At 43.3% G+C, this 21954-nt stretch overlaps 1 protein-coding gene across 2 annotated transcripts in view; it reads left to right on the forward strand.

Annotated features, from left to right (window-relative positions):
• Nucleotides 1-21726, forward strand: part of PLAA (phospholipase A2 activating protein) — a 34908-nt gene extending 13182 nt beyond the window's left edge. For both annotated transcript variants that reach the window (XM_066604300.1, XM_066604299.1), the window contains exons 8-14: nt 2542-2699; nt 4621-4840; nt 6495-6557; nt 14266-14334; nt 15989-16090; nt 18858-19022; nt 20999-21726. In XM_066604300.1, coding sequence (XP_066460397.1) covers nt 2542-2699; nt 4621-4840; nt 6495-6557; nt 14266-14334; nt 15989-16090; nt 18858-19022; nt 20999-21564 — 1343 coding nt within the window. In that variant the 3' untranslated portion in view covers nt 21565-21726. The remainder of the gene's footprint in view (nt 1-2541; nt 2700-4620; nt 4841-6494; nt 6558-14265; nt 14335-15988; nt 16091-18857; nt 19023-20998) is intronic.
• The last annotated feature ends 228 nt before the right edge of the window (nt 21727-21954 follow it).

Below are 21954 nucleotides of genomic sequence, written 5' to 3' on the forward strand. Positions count from 1 at the left end.
AGAGCCCAGCGATGTTTGGGACATCAGCTGTTGGGATAATTGTACTATGATCGAAATTAAGCTGGTTCACATGTATGGGGTGTATAGAACAAACTCTATCTTTTGTTGGGAATTTTGTGCTTAGAGTTTTATATATAGATTTGATTCTTCATATAACGCTATACGGCTTGCTTGCCCCGACACCAACAGAAATCGGGTGTTTTTCTATGGATTGGCACCTCAATGTTTCGTATGCTCTAGTCACTGGCAATACGAGCACATCTAACCCCTTCCCGCTCCAGGGTGTAAGTTTACGTCCTGGGAGCGGGGTACTTCCCGCAACAGGGCGTAAACTTACGTCCTGGGGATAGCGCAGGATCACATATGATCCCGCGCTATCCCCCAGCGGGCGACCCACTGCAACAGCGGGGGGCATCGGAAATGCGCCCCCCCCCTGTTAACCCCTTCCCTGCCACGATCTAAGTAGATCGCGGCAGGGAATGAGTTCACAATGTGTCTTCGGCTGGCTCTCGCGATGTAATCGCGAGAGCCCGGCCTGTCACCATGGCAACAGGACGCCAGACACTGGCGTCCTATATTGCCAATGCCTATTATCCCTGTATAAGTGATAAGGCATGGCAGGGCAGTAGCCCTGCCATATCACAGCGATGGGCAGTACTGTGGTCAAAGTCCCCCAGGGGGACACAAGTTGTGTTAAAAAAAAAAAAAAAAAGATTAAAAAAATGAATTAAAAAAAATGTTTAAAAAAAGATTTAAAAAAACCCCTTTTTTTATGCTTTTTCTCATACTACCATAAAAAAGGTTAAAAAAAAATTAAAACCCTACATATTTGGTATTGTCGCGTTCGTAACGATGCGTACAATAAGTTGCACATGCTTTTGACTGTGCACGGAAAAAAGCGTAAAAAAAACGCTAAAAAAACTGAGGCAAAATGCTAATTTTTAGCATTTTGCCTCCTTAAAAACGCAATAAAAGTGATCAAAAAAGCTGTATGTACCCCAAAATGGTACCAATAAAAAGTACAGCTCGTCTCGCAAATAATAAGCCCTCACAGAGCTCCGTACATAAAAAAATTAAAAAGTTACAGGACTTGGAATGCAGCGATTTAGAAAATAAAAATTCCAAAAAAAGGGTTTTTATTGCAGAAAAGTGGAAAAACCAAAAATAAGTAAGCATTTTGGTATCGTTGTAACCGTCCCGGCCCACAGAAAAAATGGATTGTGTCATTTATGCTGCATGATTAACGCTGTAAAAAAAAAAAAAATCTGTCAGAATTGATGCGTTTTCTCTCCCTGTTATCATAAAAATAAAAAAAAAAAACGTTTTACAATATAGTCTATGTACCCAAAAGTGGCACCGATAAAAACGACAGTTCGCCACGCAAAAAGCAAGCCATTATTTGGCCGCGTCGACGGAAAAATAAAAAAATTATGACTTTTGATAAATGGAGAAGAAAATCCGCCAAAAATCGTTGAGTCCTTAAGCCCAAAATAGGCCATGTCATTAAGGGGTTAACCCTGTTATGCGAGGTTAACATCTTTCAGGCAAAATGGTGTACATGTGTGGCATATTGATGGCTTAGGAGCTGACTAGGCTATCCACAGCAGGAGCCTCAAGCCACAATAAACAAGCCCTTGTATGGCTACATCAAAATATATGTATAGCACTATTGGAAAGGACTTCCTAAAAGCGACCATACATATATGGTGACTGATCAGTGATGGCTGCTGTCCTCAACAACAGGCCAACACTACTTACCATGGAAGGGTCAGTTGTGGCCTCTCAGCAATAATGGCCGCACTGTGATTGGCTGGTCACAGTGGCCATCTGGACTGTGTGTTCCCAGCCTATCAAGGCTTCACACAGTGACAGGGTGGTGATTGGTGCTAATCACTACCAGCCTTTGAGGGGAGCAATGTCAGCAGTTCCAATTTGGCAACTGCTATAATTGGTCATCCACTACAGACTTATCAATCAGAGAACTTAACGCCTTTTCAAAGTATCTGATCTGCCCACTCCATGCTGTTTAGCAAAGGTGAGCAGAGTGAGCGTATAGTCAAAGGGGGCATACACTTTTGACCAACTATAGGGTATTGCCATGCCTGGCAGAAACTCTGTAAAAAAAAAAAAAAGTTTGGGGTGCGTTTCCATTGGTATAACCTGAGCACAAAATTATATGTACTGAAATATCTCTAGAAAAATTGCACTATTCATTCTGCATTGTCTGCAGCACATTGGTTTCTGGGCAAAAAAGACCTGCTGGTTCACTACACCCCTAGGTGAATGCCTTGAGGGGGAAGTAGTTTCCAAAATGGGGTCACTGGTACATCAAAAGCAATATGACAACAGAAAGCCCGTCGTACAAAGTTGGCTCTCCAAATGGTGGTTCTCCTGTTTTGAGAACCGGTGTGTGTGCTCATGCTTGAGTTTATGACCACATATGGGGTATTGCTGTACTTGGGTGAATGGGCTTAATATGCAAGTGATCTAAAAGAAATAATGGTAAAACTTTAAAGCCATTCCTTTCTGTCACCCTTCTAGGCACAAGAGAAGGTCAGACTCGTCTGGTGAATGTAGATGGTAAAGTAGAAGCCTTCCAGTGGAGCGTTGCGGAAGGACGCTGGATGAAGATTGGGGATGTGGTTGGCTCTTCTGGAGCCACTCAGCAAAGCTCTGGAAAAGTTCTCTTTGAAGGAAAAGTACATGAACACAATTTACATTTTATTTACATAAATTAAATGGATAATCTAGTCAAAATGATCATCTGATATCTCATGGATACATCAGAGGAAATCACAATGTGTCATTTTACATGGGAGGATTCGAAGTAAATGAATGCTGATTGCCACTCCTTTACTTCTGTTTTACACAGGCAGAGATTCACTGCCGTGGGGACTAACGATTGTTATTACGATTGTTCTTCCGCATAGCTTGGATGTCCGTCTCCCTGTTGACATGGGTAGAGGTACAGACAACTAACGAGAATTTTAATGCTTGGCGAAAATCAATGATCAGCCGACAAATGTGTTCACACGTTCAGCGGCTGAACATTGGCCTTTTTACACGGCCTAACTGTCGTACCTGATATTAGGGCTGTGTAGAAAAGGGCCTTTAGTTTGTGTTCTTAGTCCACTACTTATTTCTAAAACAAAAGTTCTCTTTGCGTAACTTAAGCTTGGCATTGGTTTATAGATTCCTGCAACAAGAACTCTGACACCATTGTGAGATCTATTCAGGTTAAAGTATAAGGTGGGCTTTAGGGTGCTTTTAGACGGAACGATTATCGTTCAAATGGGCAAAAGTGAATAATCGTTTGGTTTAAACACGAGCCAACAACTGAATGACCAATGAGCAGTGTTCACTTCTTGCTCATCCTTCATTTTATGCAGGCATAAAAATCATCATTGGCTCATTCACTTCTCGTTCAGTTTAAACACTTCTTGTTCAGTGTTTTCTATAGTGAATGTGAAACTCTGAACGATGTATCTGCCTGTCTAAACAGTCTAAATGAGTTAGCGGTGGCTCATTCGGTTATGCAAACGAAAATCATCCTCTCTAAAGGTACCCTTAGGCTGGGTTCACATGGAGCGGAATTGCTGTGTAATTTCCGTGCCGATTGTCCGCACGGAAATTCTGCCCGCGGCTCCTAATCCCGGGATTAACCAGCAAAGTGGATGAGATTTTGCAAAAATCTCATTCACATGCTGCGGCCAAACCCTGCGGAAATGGCCTAGGTGCCATTCAATTCCTTTTTTTTTTTTTTTCCCGCAGCAGCCATTCTCCTCTATAGAGAGAGATGGCCGCAGTGGAAATGCAGGCGGCGAAGCTGCCTCCAAACCTCCAGCTTCGGTTTTCCAGCGGAATTCTTGCGGATTTTCGGTGCCGCCAATCCACAAGAAATCCGCTGGAAATCCGTCTCGTATGAAGCCAGCCTTACACTGTATGACTATCACCCGAATAATCGCTTGAAAGAGCAAAAGCACATGACAGTCGCACCAACAGGGTGACAAACGATAATTCGCTCATTAATCGTTTTGTTGCAGCTCAACTAAAAAATAGTCTTACACTTCAGTGACTTTTCTGAGTGACTATCGGAATGATAATTGCTCGGTGTAATCGAACCCTACCTGATTTAAGTTAATTTTTCTATGTAAAAAACTTTTTACAATATATTCAAGTAAGTTTCAGAATGTTTTTAATAGAAATTCGCTCTTGAACAGCTGCCCCTCTTCTATCGATCTATGCAGCATAGTTGACTACGGGGGGGGGAGGAGGGGGGCGGACAGCTTACACACGGTTCCCAGCCTGACACAGTGTCCGTATTATACTCTATGCATGGAGACCCAATAAAAAAGTCACATTTTCAGGAGGATTTTCCAATTTTAATGTGACTGCTATGGGGTTAACTGGATTTCCCCAGGTTACACAGTTTCATATAAACAGAGCGCCATAAACTGCGGTTTTACATTATTTACCTACACTGGTTATATAGAATAATTCGGCCTTACTGACTCTCTAGTCTGTATAGTTTTGTAAAATAAAGTCCTTGCGCATCAATTGTATTTGATATCATGTTAGAAAGAAAACCTGAACAGAATCTGTATTTTCCTCTTGTTCTAGGAGTACGACTTTGTGTTCACAATTGACGTGAATGAAAGTGGGCCTTCCCACAAGTTGCCATATAATATTACAGAAGATCCATGGCTTGTGGCACACAATTTCCTTCAAAGGAATGATCTGAATCCTATGTTCTTGGATCAAGTAGCAAAGTTCATTATTGATAACACGGGCGGACAGACCATAACTGCTACAAATTCTGGATTTGCAGATCCGTTTACCGGTAAATTTCAGCGAACTCTTCGCTCTATTCATTGTGTATTTGACCACAGCTTGAAAGTGGATGGCGATCTTACAGACTACAACATAGCTAGATAACTCACAGGTGCAGGGTACAGGTACGCTGGTCTTGTGGGACATAGTGATCTATCATATGTGATATTAACCCCTTAGTGACCACCAATACACCTTTTTACTGATATCACTAAATTTGCATATACATCATTTTAAAGCGGTGGTTTGGATGACTACTAAAAGCCAGGCTCCTGCTCACACTGTTAGGATCTGAGGTTCTCTTTTCCTGAGAAACCTCATATTCTGACAGTGTAATTCCTTTCATGCCACAATCAATAACAACTGCAGCATGAAAGCAGAAGACAAGGGCAGGGAACTCTTTTTGTCACCTATTGGCAACCGTCAGTGAGATCACAAGGTTGCAATGGGTTCTCATGGTAGCCAGAAATCTGACATAGGCCTCCATGTCTGCCGTTTAACTCAACCTATTAGACCCCGCCTCTAGCAGAGCCTAATAGGCTGCTGTACTAGGCTTAGTACAATGCACTACATAAGTAATGCAGTGTACTATCTTGGCAATTGAAGAATTGCATTTTCATGTCCCCTTAAGGGATGAAAAAATGGTGTCAAACATTTTTAGAAAATGACAGAATTGCTAAGTTTCATGTACCTCAAATTAGTACTAATAAAAACTACAACTCTTCCTGCAAAAAAGCAAGACCTCACATAGCTCTGTTGCCAGAAAAATAAAAATGTTATGGGTCTTAAGGCTCATTTCCCACAACCGTGTCTGTAAAATGCTGTGTGGATCGCGCGGCGGTTTACCGGCCTGTGGAGCTGGCTGTGTTCCGGCTATCGCTGCATATGGCAGCGGGTGCACTGTGCATAACGGAGTATCTCGCGCACGCTGTCATGCCCTGTGTAACGTCTCATAGCGACGTTACATATGCAATGTCACCTATACACAACGTCCCTGCGTGATATGGGATGAAATAGAGCATTCTGCAATTTTTTTTCACAAGCATATCTACATAGTAATGTGAATAGATCAATGAAAATCCATGTACTTTCATTAACTCCATTCACCGCATATCACACAGCCGTGCATCGCGTGCGTAATAGGCGGTGAAAACACGACCGTGTGAATGAGCCCTTAGAATGCGACAATGCATGGTAAATTGTTGTTCTTTAAATAAATGTGTTTTTTTGTTATGCAAAAGTAGTACAAATTTACAAAAAAAAATCCATATAAACTTGATATTGCAGTAATTGCGCAGTCAAACAAATCTCAAAAATAATGGACATTTTTCGATCTTCCCCATTTAATAAAAGTTATACAACACGTTATATGTACCCCAGAGCGGTGCTGTTAAAAAATACATCTCATCCCATAAAAAACAAGGTCACCGAGTTATGGTTCTTGCAATGCGACAATGAAAAATCACTGGGTCCTAAAGGCGCAAAATAGGCTGGTAGTCATGTGCAAGATAATATTATTAATCTTTATAAAGCGCCAACTTATTCTGCAGCGCAATAACACAGTACCCTTATGTTATAAGACCCAGAACGAAGCAATGTTATATACTGTTAGAAAATAAGTATATATCTGCAGTTCAAATACATTCTGCATACATTCTTCGTAGGTGGAGGCCGTTATATTCCTGGAAGTGGCTCCGCTGTTCCTTCTGGTGCAGATCCATTCACAGGCAAGTTTAAAAACATTGTCTCTAATGATGATAGTTGTATAGTATTGTCAAATATAGTGTAATATGAGAAGATATTGGCTGATGTGTGGCCAGGGTGGTCATGATTACATTATTACATAACTAAAGGTGTGACTGCGTTCAGGTCACATTTTGCAGTTCTGGTATTCCTGCTTTCAAAAGATCATAACTTTTGTTATTTTTCATATCTACATGATGGTTTATTTTCTGCTGGATGAGTTATGTTTTTCAGTGGTACGATTTAATGTATCGGAAGACTATTAAGGATTTCTGAGGGGGGGGGGGGCAAAATGAAAAAATGCAATTGCACCATTGGGGAGGTATTTTTATGGCGTTCATGGTGCAATAAAAATAACACATTGTCTTTATTCTGTTGCTCAGTATGATTACAGCGATATCAAAATACTAGTTTTATTAATTTTATGTAGTACTACCTAAAAAAATAAAATAAGCTTTCTCAGTTGCATCATTCAGGGATACAGAAAACCATGGGTATAGGCTGCTGCCACTAGGGGGGGCTCCCTCAGTCTATCAATTCTTTTTGGCACCCAGAGTGCAGACTGAAGGCGTGAGGTGTTGTGGGCCATAGCATATGCTGTGGGCGGCTATAGACGTCTTAACTGTAAGGGGTATGTGCAGTTAGGATGTACATAGCTGTATGTGTGACAAAGGGGTTAAAGTAAAGCCTCACCGTTGCACATAAGCTATACAGTCAGTAAAATCTTGCCTCTTTTTAATAGATAGATAATAGACAATATTACATTATCATCAGTTTTCATCATTTCTAAAAGTGTGACTGCCATTTCATAGTTTTCTTTAACTAATGAAGAGACTCTGTATTGTATTCAGTTACCTGATTTTTGGTTCCATCACTGTGAAACTCGTTGCTGCATGGCTGCCTTTGTTCTTTCCTCCTTCTTCTCCTGCAGTCAATCGCAATACAAAATCAGCAGAGAAGAACTGTCCTGTCCGCAAGTTTCCTTTCACAGCGTTTTGTAGAGCTTTCAAACTGCACCTAATTGTGGAAAAAAGCCTAGAAAGCCATGTTTAAGACGCCTACTTTACGTTCAGCTGCCATATTTTTAGTTCTACATAAACCGCCGTTAGGGAAATCATCAGAGATTTCTTAGCGTGTTTCATTGTCTGGTCTGAATTATAAGAGAAGTTGTGTACACAAATCACATGACACATGACACAGCCAGTATCATCCGACAATGATGCTCCTCTGAGTTTATTGCAAGGCAGGCAATGTATATATAAGTTCGGATCCTCAGAAATATATGCTCCCCCCCCCCCCCCCCCCCCCCCCCCCTGGAATCATAAGAACTCATGATTGGCTCTAGGCGCTAATGGTTTAATATATATCAATGCCTTGTGGTGTGTTACTACTAAATATGTAATTCCTAGAAACCAAAGCTTAAGGAGAATAGGCTCATTCTGTGTTCCTGGTTGTATCAGCTCTTCTCTGAAGTGAGGGGGTCAAAGCCCGCTATCTCAGGACATTCCTAAGCCAGGAAAGGATATGGGGGAGTATGAGTCTGCACCTACATACTGGTGTACAACATTTAGATGCTAGTTATCCACTAAGGAAGATATACCCGTATCTACATATATATAGGTCAGAAGCGGTGTCGTGTCTCCTTAAGGAGTGCACCCAAAAAGTATTTGGGGACACCTGGAGGGTGAGTGGATATGGGGATGGGTATAGTCTCTTCCCAAGCAGAGCACCCAGAGGGGGTGTGGAGACCCCTTAAAGCTGAGTAAGAAGACTTATAAGGCAATTCTCCTCTGGGACGTTTGTGCAAATCAGAATCTTTCTGATAATATTAGAAGTGAGAGACCTATTTGTGGGTTTAAGAAAAACAATTTTCATATTTACAAATTTCCTTTGTATCAACTAATAAGATCTTTTTTTCATACACATTTTTAATTACGAGTTAAGCCTTAAAGAGAATGTGTCACCAAGTTCATGCTGCACAACCCACGGGGAGCAGGAACCCGGGACAGGCATGCTCAGTCCCCACGTTATGTATTATTCTGGAACGATTCAGAATAAACACACTTGAAAGTTTGACTTGAAACTGAGCTCTGAGTCAGCCAGTATGCAGAGTGACCGCTCCCTCCCTGTATACAAAGGGGAGATCGCTGTCACTACATGATGCGTGCAGGAAGAAGCCGCGCCGCCTCTGTGGTTCGGAGTTTAGTTCCAAGTCAAACTTCAGATATGAGGGTACTGAGCATGGGCAGCATGAACAGAATATTTTATTAGAAGGAAAAGACACGGGAGATTTATTACGACCAGCGTTTCATACGCCGGCCTGTTAGCGCACGATATATGAAGAGGTGCACATATTTTGGCCCCCCACAAATCTATGTTAGCTAGAAGCTGGTGTAGATTTCTGGCATGATTTATGCATTAGTATGTCAGTGCTTTTTTAAAAATTGGTGTAGAGCGAAGTAGTTGTCAAAAAGTTGCAAACTTTTAGTGCAAGCATGGCTTTCTTACAACAAAAGGCAAGCAACTAAAGTAATAAATGGAATGGGCGGACTACAATACCCAGAGAGGTTATCATAATTGGGATTATTTAGTTTTGAAAAAGGACGACTGAGGGGCGACCTAATAACTATGTATGCTATATCAGGGGCCAATACAGAGATCTCTCCCATCATCTGTTTGTACCCAAAACTGTGACTGTCACAAGGGGACATCCACTACGTCTAGAGAAAAGAAGGTTTCTACAACGACTTAGAAAGGGGTTCTTTACTGTTAAAGTAGTGAGACTATGGAACTCTCTGCCTGAATATGTGGTGATGGTGAATTCGATAACGGTTCAAGAGGGGCGGACGTCTTTGTTGAGCGATAAAATATTATATGTTATAGACACTAATTAATTTCAGAAGGCCCAGTGATCCAGAGATTATTCCAATGGCCAGATTGAAGTCGGGAAGGAATTTTTGTTGTTTTGATGCAGATTTTCTTCTCATCCGCACCATTTCCACTGTGTGCGAGTGTATCCCTAGGGCTCAGCACACGGGCGAGATTTCCATGGACAGAATTCCACCGGGAAAAGAACCCGTTCATTTGAATGGTTTGATGCACACAAGCAATTCGTTTTTTCACTCGGACCAATGGTCGGAGTTTGAAAAGTTGCTACACGCCCCATTCTTGTGCGAGTCTCACATGACCCTAGGGCTTGTAATGTGCGATGTCTGTGGGCTGTGCGATGCTAGTTGCCCCTCAGAATCTCGGGCACTACTCGCAATAGTCAGTGTGCATACGGCCTCAAGCTGCTGTGCAAAGTTTAGTTTTGCCCCTCTGCAACAGGAAACACCTGAACTCCATCGGCATAATGTTATCAAGCAGTAAAAAGAGACCGACATCTGCTGTCATGAATCTCACCGCTGTCCTGCATCCGGTCTGGTAGTTTTCATACCACATTGATGAATAGCATTGGAACGTACAGCCGTGTTGTGTTGTTTTCTTTCAAAGGTCACTAAAATAGAAGCATAAATACTTATATATACCACAAAGTAAGCAAGGAAATAAAAAATCTGCTCCCGTTAGATTGTTAGGCCTTGTTCTCATGGTTGAAATCCGCACTCTTTTAGCATTCTATAGAATGCTGTGGAAATCCGTGCTATACTTCACATGACGCAGATTCTTCCGCACACGGATTCTGAAATCTGCAACATGTTGACTTGTCATTTTTTGCTGTGAAATCCGCACAGTTAGCGTGTCTGGCGGCCGTGTGTAGGTTTACCTCATTGACTGGGGCTAAATCCGCATGCTGATCCACATGGTAATCCGCAGCTGATCGCTGACGCTCTGCTTCGGATTAAACTGTCAAGTCCATATTTGAAAAATCCTACATGGATCTAACAGTATGCAGCCCGTGTGAACGAGGCCTTTCAGTTATACTCACTAGTTATTGATGACTTCTCCTCAGGAGTGGGACAGCCCCTTTAAAGGAGTAATTCCACGAGTCCTATTCATAGCAACAGCCCAGCAATGCTGGTAAAGAGCTGTTCTAACACAATCTAAAGTGTTTCTAGCATTACAAAAAATATATTTTTTTTTTCTTTCTTGCTTGGTTTCTAAAGGCCCATTTAGACACAATGAGAATCACTCAAAAATCACTCAAAGTTATCTTTTGAGCGATTCTCGTTCTGTCTAGATGCAGGGACATCGTGCAGTTTTCGTGCACGAGTTGCTGAATTCTAGCTTGCTAGAATTGAGTAATCCGTTGTTATCAGTGGAGCAGGCTGTTGTCAGCCGGCTGTGCTGATACAATTCTCCCTGCCTGTGTCCTGCTGTTAATTCACAGCGGGGACACTAGCAGTTAGCACTGAGAAGAAATACATCTGTTTGCTTATGCAAAACAGCTGTATTGTTCTATTAGTGGCTGTGTTGGTGTCCCACTCTGCCTGCATAGCTTTATAGTAGCTACTTAGTTTTGAGAGATCATCTTTGCATAATTTATAGTAGCTGTCACTCAAACTATAACAGCGCCAAGGGTGCTAGAGCAGCAGCGCTAGCTGCCGCTGCTTTCTGTTTGCCACTAATTGCCAGGCTACATCTGGACATACTGCTATTTCAAGCTATAGGCCCATATGTTGCACATTAAGGGGTATGTTCATGTGTGGTGGACGTGCAGCAGATTTTCCCCAGCAAAATTTTACAGAAGCAGCAGTGCGGATGAGGTGTCAAGAAATCTGCAGCATATACTGATCCACGGTGGGGATTCTAAATACACAGCATGTCAATGTATGCTGCGGATTTCCCCTCTTCAAATGAGGGGGCTAAATCGGTACCAAAATCTGTTACGTGCAGTTTTTAACACTCAGTTGCACCAAAATCTGTTACATGTGGATGTAATCTTAGGACACATGGGAACAAAAGTGGGAAGGTTATTTCTATTGAATGAAAAGAGGAGCACTGGCCAATAACTGGCTGTGGGAGAGCGACTGAGCACGTGTGTCCACCAGCACTCCCCTCATCGGGCGGACGTGCACATCGCTATACAATACACGTAGTTTTACATGCTGTTAATAATGATCCATTCATGCGTTAACTGGATGATGTATACAATAAATAGATTTCATGGTAGAACAACTGTTCTAAAGAAAGTTTCCAAATCAATGAAATACTTAACAAACTGCTTACAATGGTTTAAAATAACCAAAGAGATAATACCTTACTCATCCCTTTCCACCTCATGCCAATACTTCCCTGGCCCTTCCCGTGCCTCTTCGCCCAGCTATAGTCATATGTCCCGTCAACAAGACGTTGCTGGACACGTGTGAACACAGACAGGTTGAGGACAGACCAGGCAAGCGTTGGCATGGAACTGGCAGGGCACGGGTAAGGGGAGTACTATGAAGGTGAATACTAATAACTTTTTTTTTTTATATGCCTCTTTTAGATTTACTTAAAATCACATTTTGCTCTACTGGCTAACACGGTACCAAACGTTTGTCTCTTTTAAAAAAATAAAATAAATACCATGGGGCTGGAGAACCCGTAAAACTGTACACCAGGAGCATGGGTCTGGTATACATTTCCTCAGGACTGATCCTAGTGCATGGATCCCCCAGTGAACACACTTGGGGCTAATTTCTGCCACGTGAAACACGGCGGAAATCTGTGGCGTTATGCCGTAGCTATTAGGTTCTATTAAACCTAATAGCTGAATGTTCACGCTGCAGAATTCTACTGCGGAATTCCGCAGCATGAAAGAAACCGCGGCATGTTCTAATTGCTGCTGAAAAACGCGCGTCCGGCTTCCATTGTAGTCAATCCCGCGCAGCCGGCGCATCATGCGCTGTACTGCACTCTGGCTCGCCGGACGGGATTCAAGCTGCGGATATGGAGAGGTGACTAGAGTCTTTGGGGGCACCGTGACTGACTCCACTGCAATATTCTGCTGGCGGAGTCCGTCACTGCTGTGGGCAGGAGGCCTTAAATGGCGTCTCCCATTAATGACCAACCAGTTTTCAGGTTTTTCATTCTCATTTTCTCATCTAGGAAACGAAAACCTCCACGGCTGAACGGCTTTGTCTCTGGACGGAACCGAACAGCACCGAATGGACCCCATTGACTATAATGGGGTCTGCCTGCTTTCCAGCTTTTTGGCGGAAGAGAAAGTGTTGCATGCAGCACTTATTCTGCCAGTATTTTCAGCCGGATCTGTGACAGAACCTCCGTCCGGAGGCTCCAATGCAGATGTGAAACCACCCTGAGGGTATCATAAATACATTGATTATTTTCAGTGGCTGATATTCAGATGAACAGAGGGACCATAATGCAGCAAACAATGGGACTGTAGAAAGGAAAGGTGCAAGGGAATGGTATCCTTTATAGTGAGGCTTGTTCTAAGTTGTCATTTCCCAAGAGGACTCTGAATCCTTTTGAAGAAAGAGGACAGTAGACAGGAGGCTGATTAAGTCTCTGGGGAACAGGGAATTGTAAGAAACTGGTGATCAGGCAGCAACCATATATCAAAGCATCTCCGGCTTCAAAGAAACCAATTTAGTTCATATTGTGAAAGGTTGCTGCAGGTTAAACTCCAATTGGCTCCCAGGTAACTTCATTCTGTCCTGTTATTTTTGACTTTTTGTAACAGCTTTTTTTTCTTCTTTTCACTGAATGTGAGCCCGCTGCACTTAGTATGTTGTCATTATAGTCTCCATAGGGTGCTAGGCAATTACAGTAATTCCGTTGCCATACCATAGCAATTAGACATGGAATTTCTCCAGTCTGCAGTCATGTGTTCAGATTATTATGCATTACGTTACACAGAATGGTATCCACTATTCCATCATCTAATTCTAGACGCCCAAACTAAACCCCTTGCTTGTTATAGCAACCCTGTTATAGTAAGGGAGATTTCACATCGGCGTTGGAACCTTCAGACAGAGGTTCCATCACAGATGCGCCTGAAAAAGCCGGAAAGCAGGTAGACCCCATTCCGTCCTGTTAAAGGGGTTGTCTCGCGAAACAAAGTGGGGTATACACTTCTGTATGGCCATATTAATGCACTTTGTAATGTACATTGTGCATTAATTATGAGCCATACAGAAGTTATTCACTTACCTGTTCCGTTGCTGGCGTCCTCGTCTCCATGGTGCCGTCTAATTGTCAGCGTCTAATCGCCCGATTAGACGCGCTTGCGCAGTCCGGTCTTCTTCTTTTCTGAATGGGGCCGCTCGTGCCGGAGAGCGGCTCCTCGTAGCTCCGCCCCGTCACGTGCCGATTCCAGCCAATCAGGAGGCTGGAATCGGCAATGGACCGCACAGAAGACCTGCAGTCCACCGAGGGTGAAGATCCCGGCGGCCATCTTCACTAGGTAAGTAAGAAGTCACCGGAGCGCGGGGATTCAGGTAAGCACTATCCGGTTTTCTTTTTTAACCCCTGCATCGGGTTTGTCTCGCGCCGAACGGGGGGGCTATTGAAAAAAAAAAAAAAAACCGTTTCGGCGCGGGACAACCCCTTTAAGGAACCATTCGGCCATGGGGATTCCCTTTTCCTGCTCCCCGGATGGAGCAGGAAAGCGGAATCCCCAGCACAGATGTGAAAGCAGCCTTTGAGATGCTCAGTATTATTTGTTTTGTTCTTGTAATAAAAAAAATACAATTTGTGGTTAAATCTTCCAGTGTCTTGATGTCCGGTATCTGATATTTTCACTTATAGGTGGCAATCGATATATGCCTGGCTCATCTTCAGCTATTCCTGGTGCAGGGGTAGGAGATCCATTTACAGGTAAGGAGTAATTAGGGAAGGATTTGAGAATAAATACTAAAAATATATTCTGGACTTACCTGGTGTGGGCACCTGGACCCAGTGTAAATGGGCTAACCAGGTGCCACGCCTGAAATCCTGGTCTTCATATGTTATTGGCACCCTCTTATGCCATAGGCATCTAATCCAGTGAAGGAGAGCTGCATGGAATCCCAAGAACTCCACAGGAGTTCCCAGGGGTATGAGACCAAGCAAATTTGAAGAATTGAAAAAAATCCCTTCGCTCATAAGAGGGGTCACATATACAAGTATCCACTCCCTTTTAAATAGGAGGAGGAGAAGAAACTTTGGAGGAGTGGGGAATGGATGAATACACAGAAACGCCCTACTGATGGTAGAAACCAAGGTAGTTGCTTTGGTATGTTTCAGGGAAGTCCAGTCCTTGGTATTAAATCTTCTGTATTTAGAGAGTGCTTTAATAGCACTGAAACGCATCGCCAGCTGTATGTTTTTTGCCAACCTGTATGTCCTGTATAGAGTTAATAAAGATGATTTAATACCAAGGACTGGACTTCCCTAAAATATTCCAAAACAACTACCTTGGTTTCTACCATCAGTAGGGCGTTTCTGTGTATTCATCCATACAACCCCTACTCCAAAGTAAGTTTCTTCTCCTCCTATTTAAAGGGAGTGGATACTTGTATATATCATCCTTCTTATAAGCGCAGGGATTTTTTTTCAAATTTACAGCTAAGGTAACATTAGTGAAAATGGCCACTCTCCACATTAGAGTACATGGACTCTACATAGGTGAGAGCTCATAAATGTAGAGGGCCTTAGGACATGTGGTGTCTTTTTGTTTCTTTATGCAGTTGGGCCAGAAAGCTGTCTTGTAACACAATAGTGTATATCCCCCCCCCCCTCCCCCGCCACCACCATGCACTGATCTCTATTAAGGTGGATTTAGACAGGACAAATGTTGGGCAAGCAATGCCCCACACTCGTTCCCCCATACACTCACTCCCATGTTATTGCATGGGAGCTAGTATTGCTGGCTCACTCCCAGTCAGCCAGCAGGGGGGCGGGGCAGTTGCAGGAGAATTCTCTCCTCGCCCTTCCCCGGCCCCCTCTCCATTGACTTAAAATAGCGGCAGTGCAATACTGAACAGCTGCTATTTACACTGAACGATGATCGTTCAGCTCATCATCCATCCTTTATGCAGACTAAACGATGGACGATGAGCTGAACTATCATCGCTCAGTGTAAATAGCAGCCGTTCAGTATTGAACTGCCGCTATGTTAAGTCAATGGAGAGGGGTGGGAAAGAGTAGGGAGAGAGATCTCCTCCATCCGCCCCATTATGAGCCAGTGATACTAGCTCCTGTGCAGCAGCAGGACAGCGAGTATGTGCGGGGACGAGTGTTGGGAATCGTTTGCCCGACATTCATCCTGTCTAAACAGGTCTTTAGTCTTTCACTCAACTCTGATATGTCAGATCAACAGCACATAATTGCATTTTAACAAGACTTTTATCTAGACTGGGAAAACAGACTTTTTATTGTTTTAACCCCTCGCAGCATGAAAATATGGATACATTCGCTGTCAGTTCTGTCCATAGTATGTCACAGCACAGTTTACAAAAGGAACTTACATTAGTATTATCGATCCTTGCAGGGAGGAATGCCTACAGAACAGCTGCCACACAGATTCCAAACACATACTTTCCTAGGAAGGAGACGCTCTCGTTCGATCAAGCAAACCCAGGACAAATTTTAGGTGGGTATTCATTTTTTACTTGTTTTGATGTTTTTGTTAACCATATGACTGATGTGTACGGCTCTGTTCATACGGCCATATTAGTTTCTGTTTTAAAGGATCCATGCTAGATTTGTTTTGTTACATTTTCTAATGGGCCCTGTTGACTTACAATAGACGCATCAGGTTTCTGAACAGTAGGCTGCAATTTTGCCATCAAAAGCAACAGAATGGAACTATGATGTCCGTGAGATCAGCGCCTCTGTTCTGTTCATATCGGCATCGAACACTCCATTTGAAACCTTTGGCGTGGATCCTCCCAAAATGTCAGCAAAATGGCACAGTGTGCAGCACTATTTGATCTGAGAAAATGTTGGATAGCTGAATGGAACCCGGACGGACCCAATTACCGTCCGCAGAGTCTGTCTGGGGCCGTTTACATTTTGTCCTATAATATTGATCTCTTGTATGTTTCAAAAGACCAAATATAAAATAATACTCACCAGAATTTAGGATATAGCTTTAAATACCTGGTTATCACCCTACATTAGTCTATTGCTTTTCTGCTTTCCTTCACATTTACCACATTGTACTTCTTTTCTCTGACCTTCCTTTTCCTAGGCTGTAGTTTGGAAGACAGGCCTAGCCTTACCTTACTTGGTCCTTTGTCCTCAAAACAAGTTTTATATATTTAGTTTAAGTAAGGAAAAGTAAATATACAAAGTGACCCCTCGTTAATATCTAGGCCCACTTAACTACTTTAACTTTCTGAGGCGATGTAGGCTAAGTTGAAACTGCCCCACTGCATCAAGAGTCAACATTTTATTGGATTCTTTGTTAACTTGCATTTTCCTCCTTTTGCCATTTTCTCCATTCCTCAATTTTGATTTTCCTCTTCATAACCTCTAGACCTGTGAGGCTGAACCTATGGTACGCGTGAGCCGGAGACTGCATGCAAAGCCCCCTCTTCTGGCACGCGTGCCATCGGCTGCTCACCGTGGTAGTGATTACCAGCTGGGGTTTAGCAGCTTCCTGGTTGGCAATTATGCGGTGGTGCTGATCCCAGTGCACACTCTGACGTCAGCGTGTGCACCTGGGATCTTCCTCCCCTGACCTCTCCTTAGTTCTGCAGGAGGGGAGAAGGGAGGAAATGTTTCAGGCTTACACACTGCCATCAGTGTGCACCCGGGATCAGCACCGAGAAGAGAAGGAGCGGCGCTGACTACAAGGAGGAGGTAAGTATGTGGGTTGGGTGGAGATTATTCCTGGAGCCACTGTTGGTTTAATATTACTCATCGGGCTTCTGTGCGGTTAACATTACTGAGGAGGATAATATTATTAATGGGGCTTTTGTGGGGTTAATATTACTGAGGGGATTAATAATATTCCTGCGGCTACTGAAGGGTTAATATTACTGAGGGGGTTAATATTATTACTGGGGCTAGTCAGGTGTGGCGCCGCTGGTTTGGTGATGCTGGTTCGATGAGGCCACTGGGAGCCGGAAGCCGGGCAGCACTGATAGCAGGAATATGAAATCAGCTGCAGATACGCTGCTGATTTCCAGTCAAACTCTGCACCAGTGGTGCTCCAGTAGGGAAATAAACATACGGCGTTCCTCCCTGTCTATTTTGAAGCGACCCTGTGCTATTTATAATGACGGAGGTAAAAATCATACGTCGCTATAAGCCCCGCCCCTGATGTGTTGCCACTTTGCTATAAAGAAGTGTGTTTTGGGTTGCAGTTTGGGTATTCTGTCTCTAAAAGGTTCACCATCGCTGCCCTGGGCAAATGTTGTTTTTCGATCTCATTATATAAGGTTTAAAAATCAATAACCAGAATTAAAAAAAAAAAATAAAAAAAATTCAGGTTTAAATTTTTGCCCAAATCGCCCAGCCCTAGTTGTAGAAAGCTGTTTATGTAAAGTGGACCTCCACACGAGGGTGAACTGGTAGCAAGACATGCTTTTCTGGCAACACCTAATAAGACCATTGGACCAGATCGGAGGTGAATCAAAAATATCCCCCAAATCTTATCTGCTGTATCAGCTAAACAGTATTTATAAAAAGGCTGAATACACATTTGTGCCTCTGTGTGTAATGCAATAGTCGGAAAAAGTGTAACAGATGCATAGGTCCCATTCACCGGACGGAGGCCAAGAGATTCCTTTTGTCCTCTCTTTGGCCAAGATGCATTGATGTACTTTGGTCAACTGTATAGGAAAATACAGCAGTCTGAGATTTTCTATACGGAGGCTACTGTGGGGAAAAAATGGATACACTGCAGTGTACTTTTTTTCCCCAATTTACAATAGAACCACATGGATGAAAGATGTCATTGTATAGCATCAGTTACATGGTTGTATACCTCCAACGGAAGCCAAGAACACAGTGTATACAGACCTGAAGTGCAATTATCTGCAAAATGCTGTGCATCTTAAGAACAGAGATTTTATCCTATAAGGGTACATGCCCACGGACGATATTTCTGTCCGATTATCAGGCTGAAATTCCATCCCATCCAGTTAAATTTTTTTTTTTTTTTTTTTTTAACTTGGCCGAGCAGTCTGGGTAAAAATAAATTGCAGCACGTTCTGTTCTGGTCTTGGACAGCACACGGACAAGATGTCCAACATACACACGCATGAGAGAGATCTCAGACCAAGTATAATGGACAGATTCCCCCTCTTCTCTTTACTGGCCCCATACCTGGTCTTGGCTTGCATATGTGGCCGTGTGAAAGAGGGTTTATGCGGGTCACTAATGTGTTGCTATATTGTTGAATGTCACAGGTAAAATTAAAGAACTGAACGAGTCTTCTCCTGAAGAATACAGAATGCCTGAAGAGGACTTAATCAGACTTGACAAACTGCTGTCCTTAGCTGTAAATACCTCAAGAGAAACCGCCACTGCTCAACAAGTAGACACCTTGTGGAGGGCCGTCCAATGGCCTGAAGGTATGATATTCCAAGATAGTAAAAGGTTTCTCGTTTTAGTCCCTGTACATTGAGGCGACTCCTCCATAATGTATGATTACTGAATGCGGGTTGCAGTAAATCCATCACACACTTAAAGGGGCTTTGTCAGCAAAATAAAAAAAATCTATACTCACCTGTGCCTTACCGGGCCGTTCACCAGGAAGCTGCTGCTCTTAGGCTGCATGAGGGGCATCATTTCTATCGCAGTACAGAAGCTGGCAAAGTTCCAGTTTCCGCCACTGTTTCGACCACTGCCTGACGGCAAGTACTGCTGCCTGGGTCAGTAGGCGACATGTCACTAGTGACGTCACTCCTAGCCTGGCTGCGTCTAACCTGTGACGTCCTCAGAGAGTCGACGGCCAGTGCGCATGCGTCCCCCTTCACGGCGCGCTTGCACACTCTGTCAACTCCGCTTCATATTAAAGGGCAGGAACAAGGAAAGAAGCGTCAGCGCGCAGGTGCCGATAGGAGATGACCCCTCACGCGCCAGGTAAACTAGGGAGGGAACAAATACCTAATCCCGTTGTAAGTTTACTTTGTTTTTTTTATACTGTTTTCTTTGCACAAGTTAGAATGTACAGGGAGGCAGCGCAGGATGCAGGGCACAGGTAAAAAGGGCTTTTGCTAACAGGACCCCTTTAAGTCAGAGTTTTATGAACCTGACGATGCTCATGCATAAACTAAATGGTCACTGGCTTTTCAAACAACTTCTGCTTCTCTGATGTCCAGTGTGATAATTGGCAAAAGTACAAATTACTCTACCTAAAATGTGAAGTTTTTCTGTTGAAAAATGTATCTAAAAAGTTGGCTACTAGGGGTTTCCCTTCATTCTAATTTGCTGTCCATTGCCTGCTGTCAAGTTAATTTTGACTCTAGTAACAAAGATAAGATGATAACGGAGTGGAGGAGGGTGATGACTGTATGGAGAGGGGAGGAAGGAGGGAGAGACTCACACAGACGTGGCAAATAGGTGATTTACAATTACAGAAATTACATCCACACTGCTCAGTCCTGCTGTAGTGTGCCAACGATGCTTTTTATTTATATTTGTGTGTGTGTTACAAAGGGGCAGAGAAAAAGATCTTTAGCTCCTCTTTGTGTACAGTGTCTGTCCAGAAACATCAGAACAGCTAGTCTACATCCATCAACTCGGGGACAACTGACTATTAGACATACATCCTGCAGAAGATGTCATATAAAAGTGAACACTCATTGCTGCAGATTCAGAAGTTATCTGACAGTGTAGTTACAGATGGGGCAGACACCAAACGAGTTTTTGGAGCGTCGTATCTATTTGATCAATGTGCCGAACGTTCATTCGGTGCTTTACACTATTTGCGCATCCCATTGCAGTCTGACTGACTGCTAGGCAAATAGTGTAGCTGCGTTATGATATCTATGTAGAGTGCCTAACCATAATCTTTTACACATATGTGTGAGGTAACCCCCCCAGTATAATCTACACAGTGCTGCGCAGTGGACCCCTCACAGTATAATGATCACATCCAGAGCTCCTCTCCTACATAATGATAGTCACGTCAAGAGCATCACCCCCCCCCCCCCCTCTTCCTTCCCTAATATGACATTCAGAGCCCACTCGCCATTCACAGGAGCTGTGCTTACTCATACCCCTCAGCCTAATCATTCCCTCTGCTCTCAGGAGTTCCCTCCCTATAATCAGTTACAAAAGCTGTTGTCAATGCGGCTCCATATACATACTTGTTAGGGGGGCAGAGCTGAGCTAAAGCTTCATCGGCTCCTGCTGGCGGCATGTGTACTAAAGAGTCGGGGTCTAGAAACGTCTGCTAGTATCACTCTGAGCGAATACCCTTTTAAAGGTCAATCTGCCTAGCGGTGTATCGCCATATACCATAATTCAAATATTTGGTGGTTTTTTTGTAGTTGTTTTGCCTTTTATGCGAATAAAAACACGGTTTCTCTTTTTCCCGCTACAGATATTGTATTTCCTGCACTAGATATTCTTCGTTTAGCGATCAAAAATCCTACGGTCAATGAAATGTTCTGCAGCGAAAGAGAAGGAAGCGCATTCACCCACTACCTCTTCCGAATAATGCGGCCCGCTGGCAAACAGGCCAACCAACTGCTGGCTCTTCGGACATTTTGCAATTGTTTCTCACTCGAGTCGGGTGCAAAGTTTATGATGTCGCAGAGAGACTCTGTCATAACAAAGTCGATCGAACTGAAGTCTGTCTCCAATAAAAATGTCCACATCGCTCTGGCCACGCTGCTCCTCAACTATGCCACCGGTTTACATGTGCTAAGTGACTTAGAAGGGAAAGCCCAATGTCTGTCAGCCATCAGTACAGTTCTGGAAGTGGTGCAAGACCTTGAAGCTGCTTTTAGACTTCTCGTGGCCCTCGGGACAGTGGTCAGCGATGATTCCAATGCGGTGCAGTTAGCCAAGTCCCTGGGAGTTGACTCTCAGATTAAGAAATACATGTCTGTCACGGAACCAGCCAAAGTTAATGAGTGCTGCAGGCTGCTTTTAAATACTCTCTAAAAGGTTTTTTTTTTCTGTTTGCCACCAATGGGGAAAAGGCGTATTCCTGCAGCAGGTTTTTTTTTCTTCTTACCTTGAATACACTGAATGCTGTGGATTGAATGCTGAAAGTTTGTCTCGTCTTTAAACTATACATTGACATAAATAAATTTTTGCACTGAATTTATGTTGTCGGCTCACTTTTTATTCACGCTTGGCCTTTTGCAAGGTGAGAAAGCGAATACTTTGCTGTGATTGCTAAGGAACATGTATATGTTAAAGCAGGGGTCCCCAACTCCAGTCCTCAGGGACCCCCAGCAGGTCATGTTTTCAGGATATCCTATGGTAAGAACACCTGTGGCAATGTCTGAGGACTGACAATAATTACATCACCTGTGTAATACAGAGGAA

Source organism: Eleutherodactylus coqui, chromosome 5 (assembly GCF_035609145.1).
Source record: "Eleutherodactylus coqui strain aEleCoq1 chromosome 5, aEleCoq1.hap1, whole genome shotgun sequence".
Taxonomy (NCBI): Eukaryota; Metazoa; Chordata; class Amphibia; order Anura; family Eleutherodactylidae; genus Eleutherodactylus; species Eleutherodactylus coqui.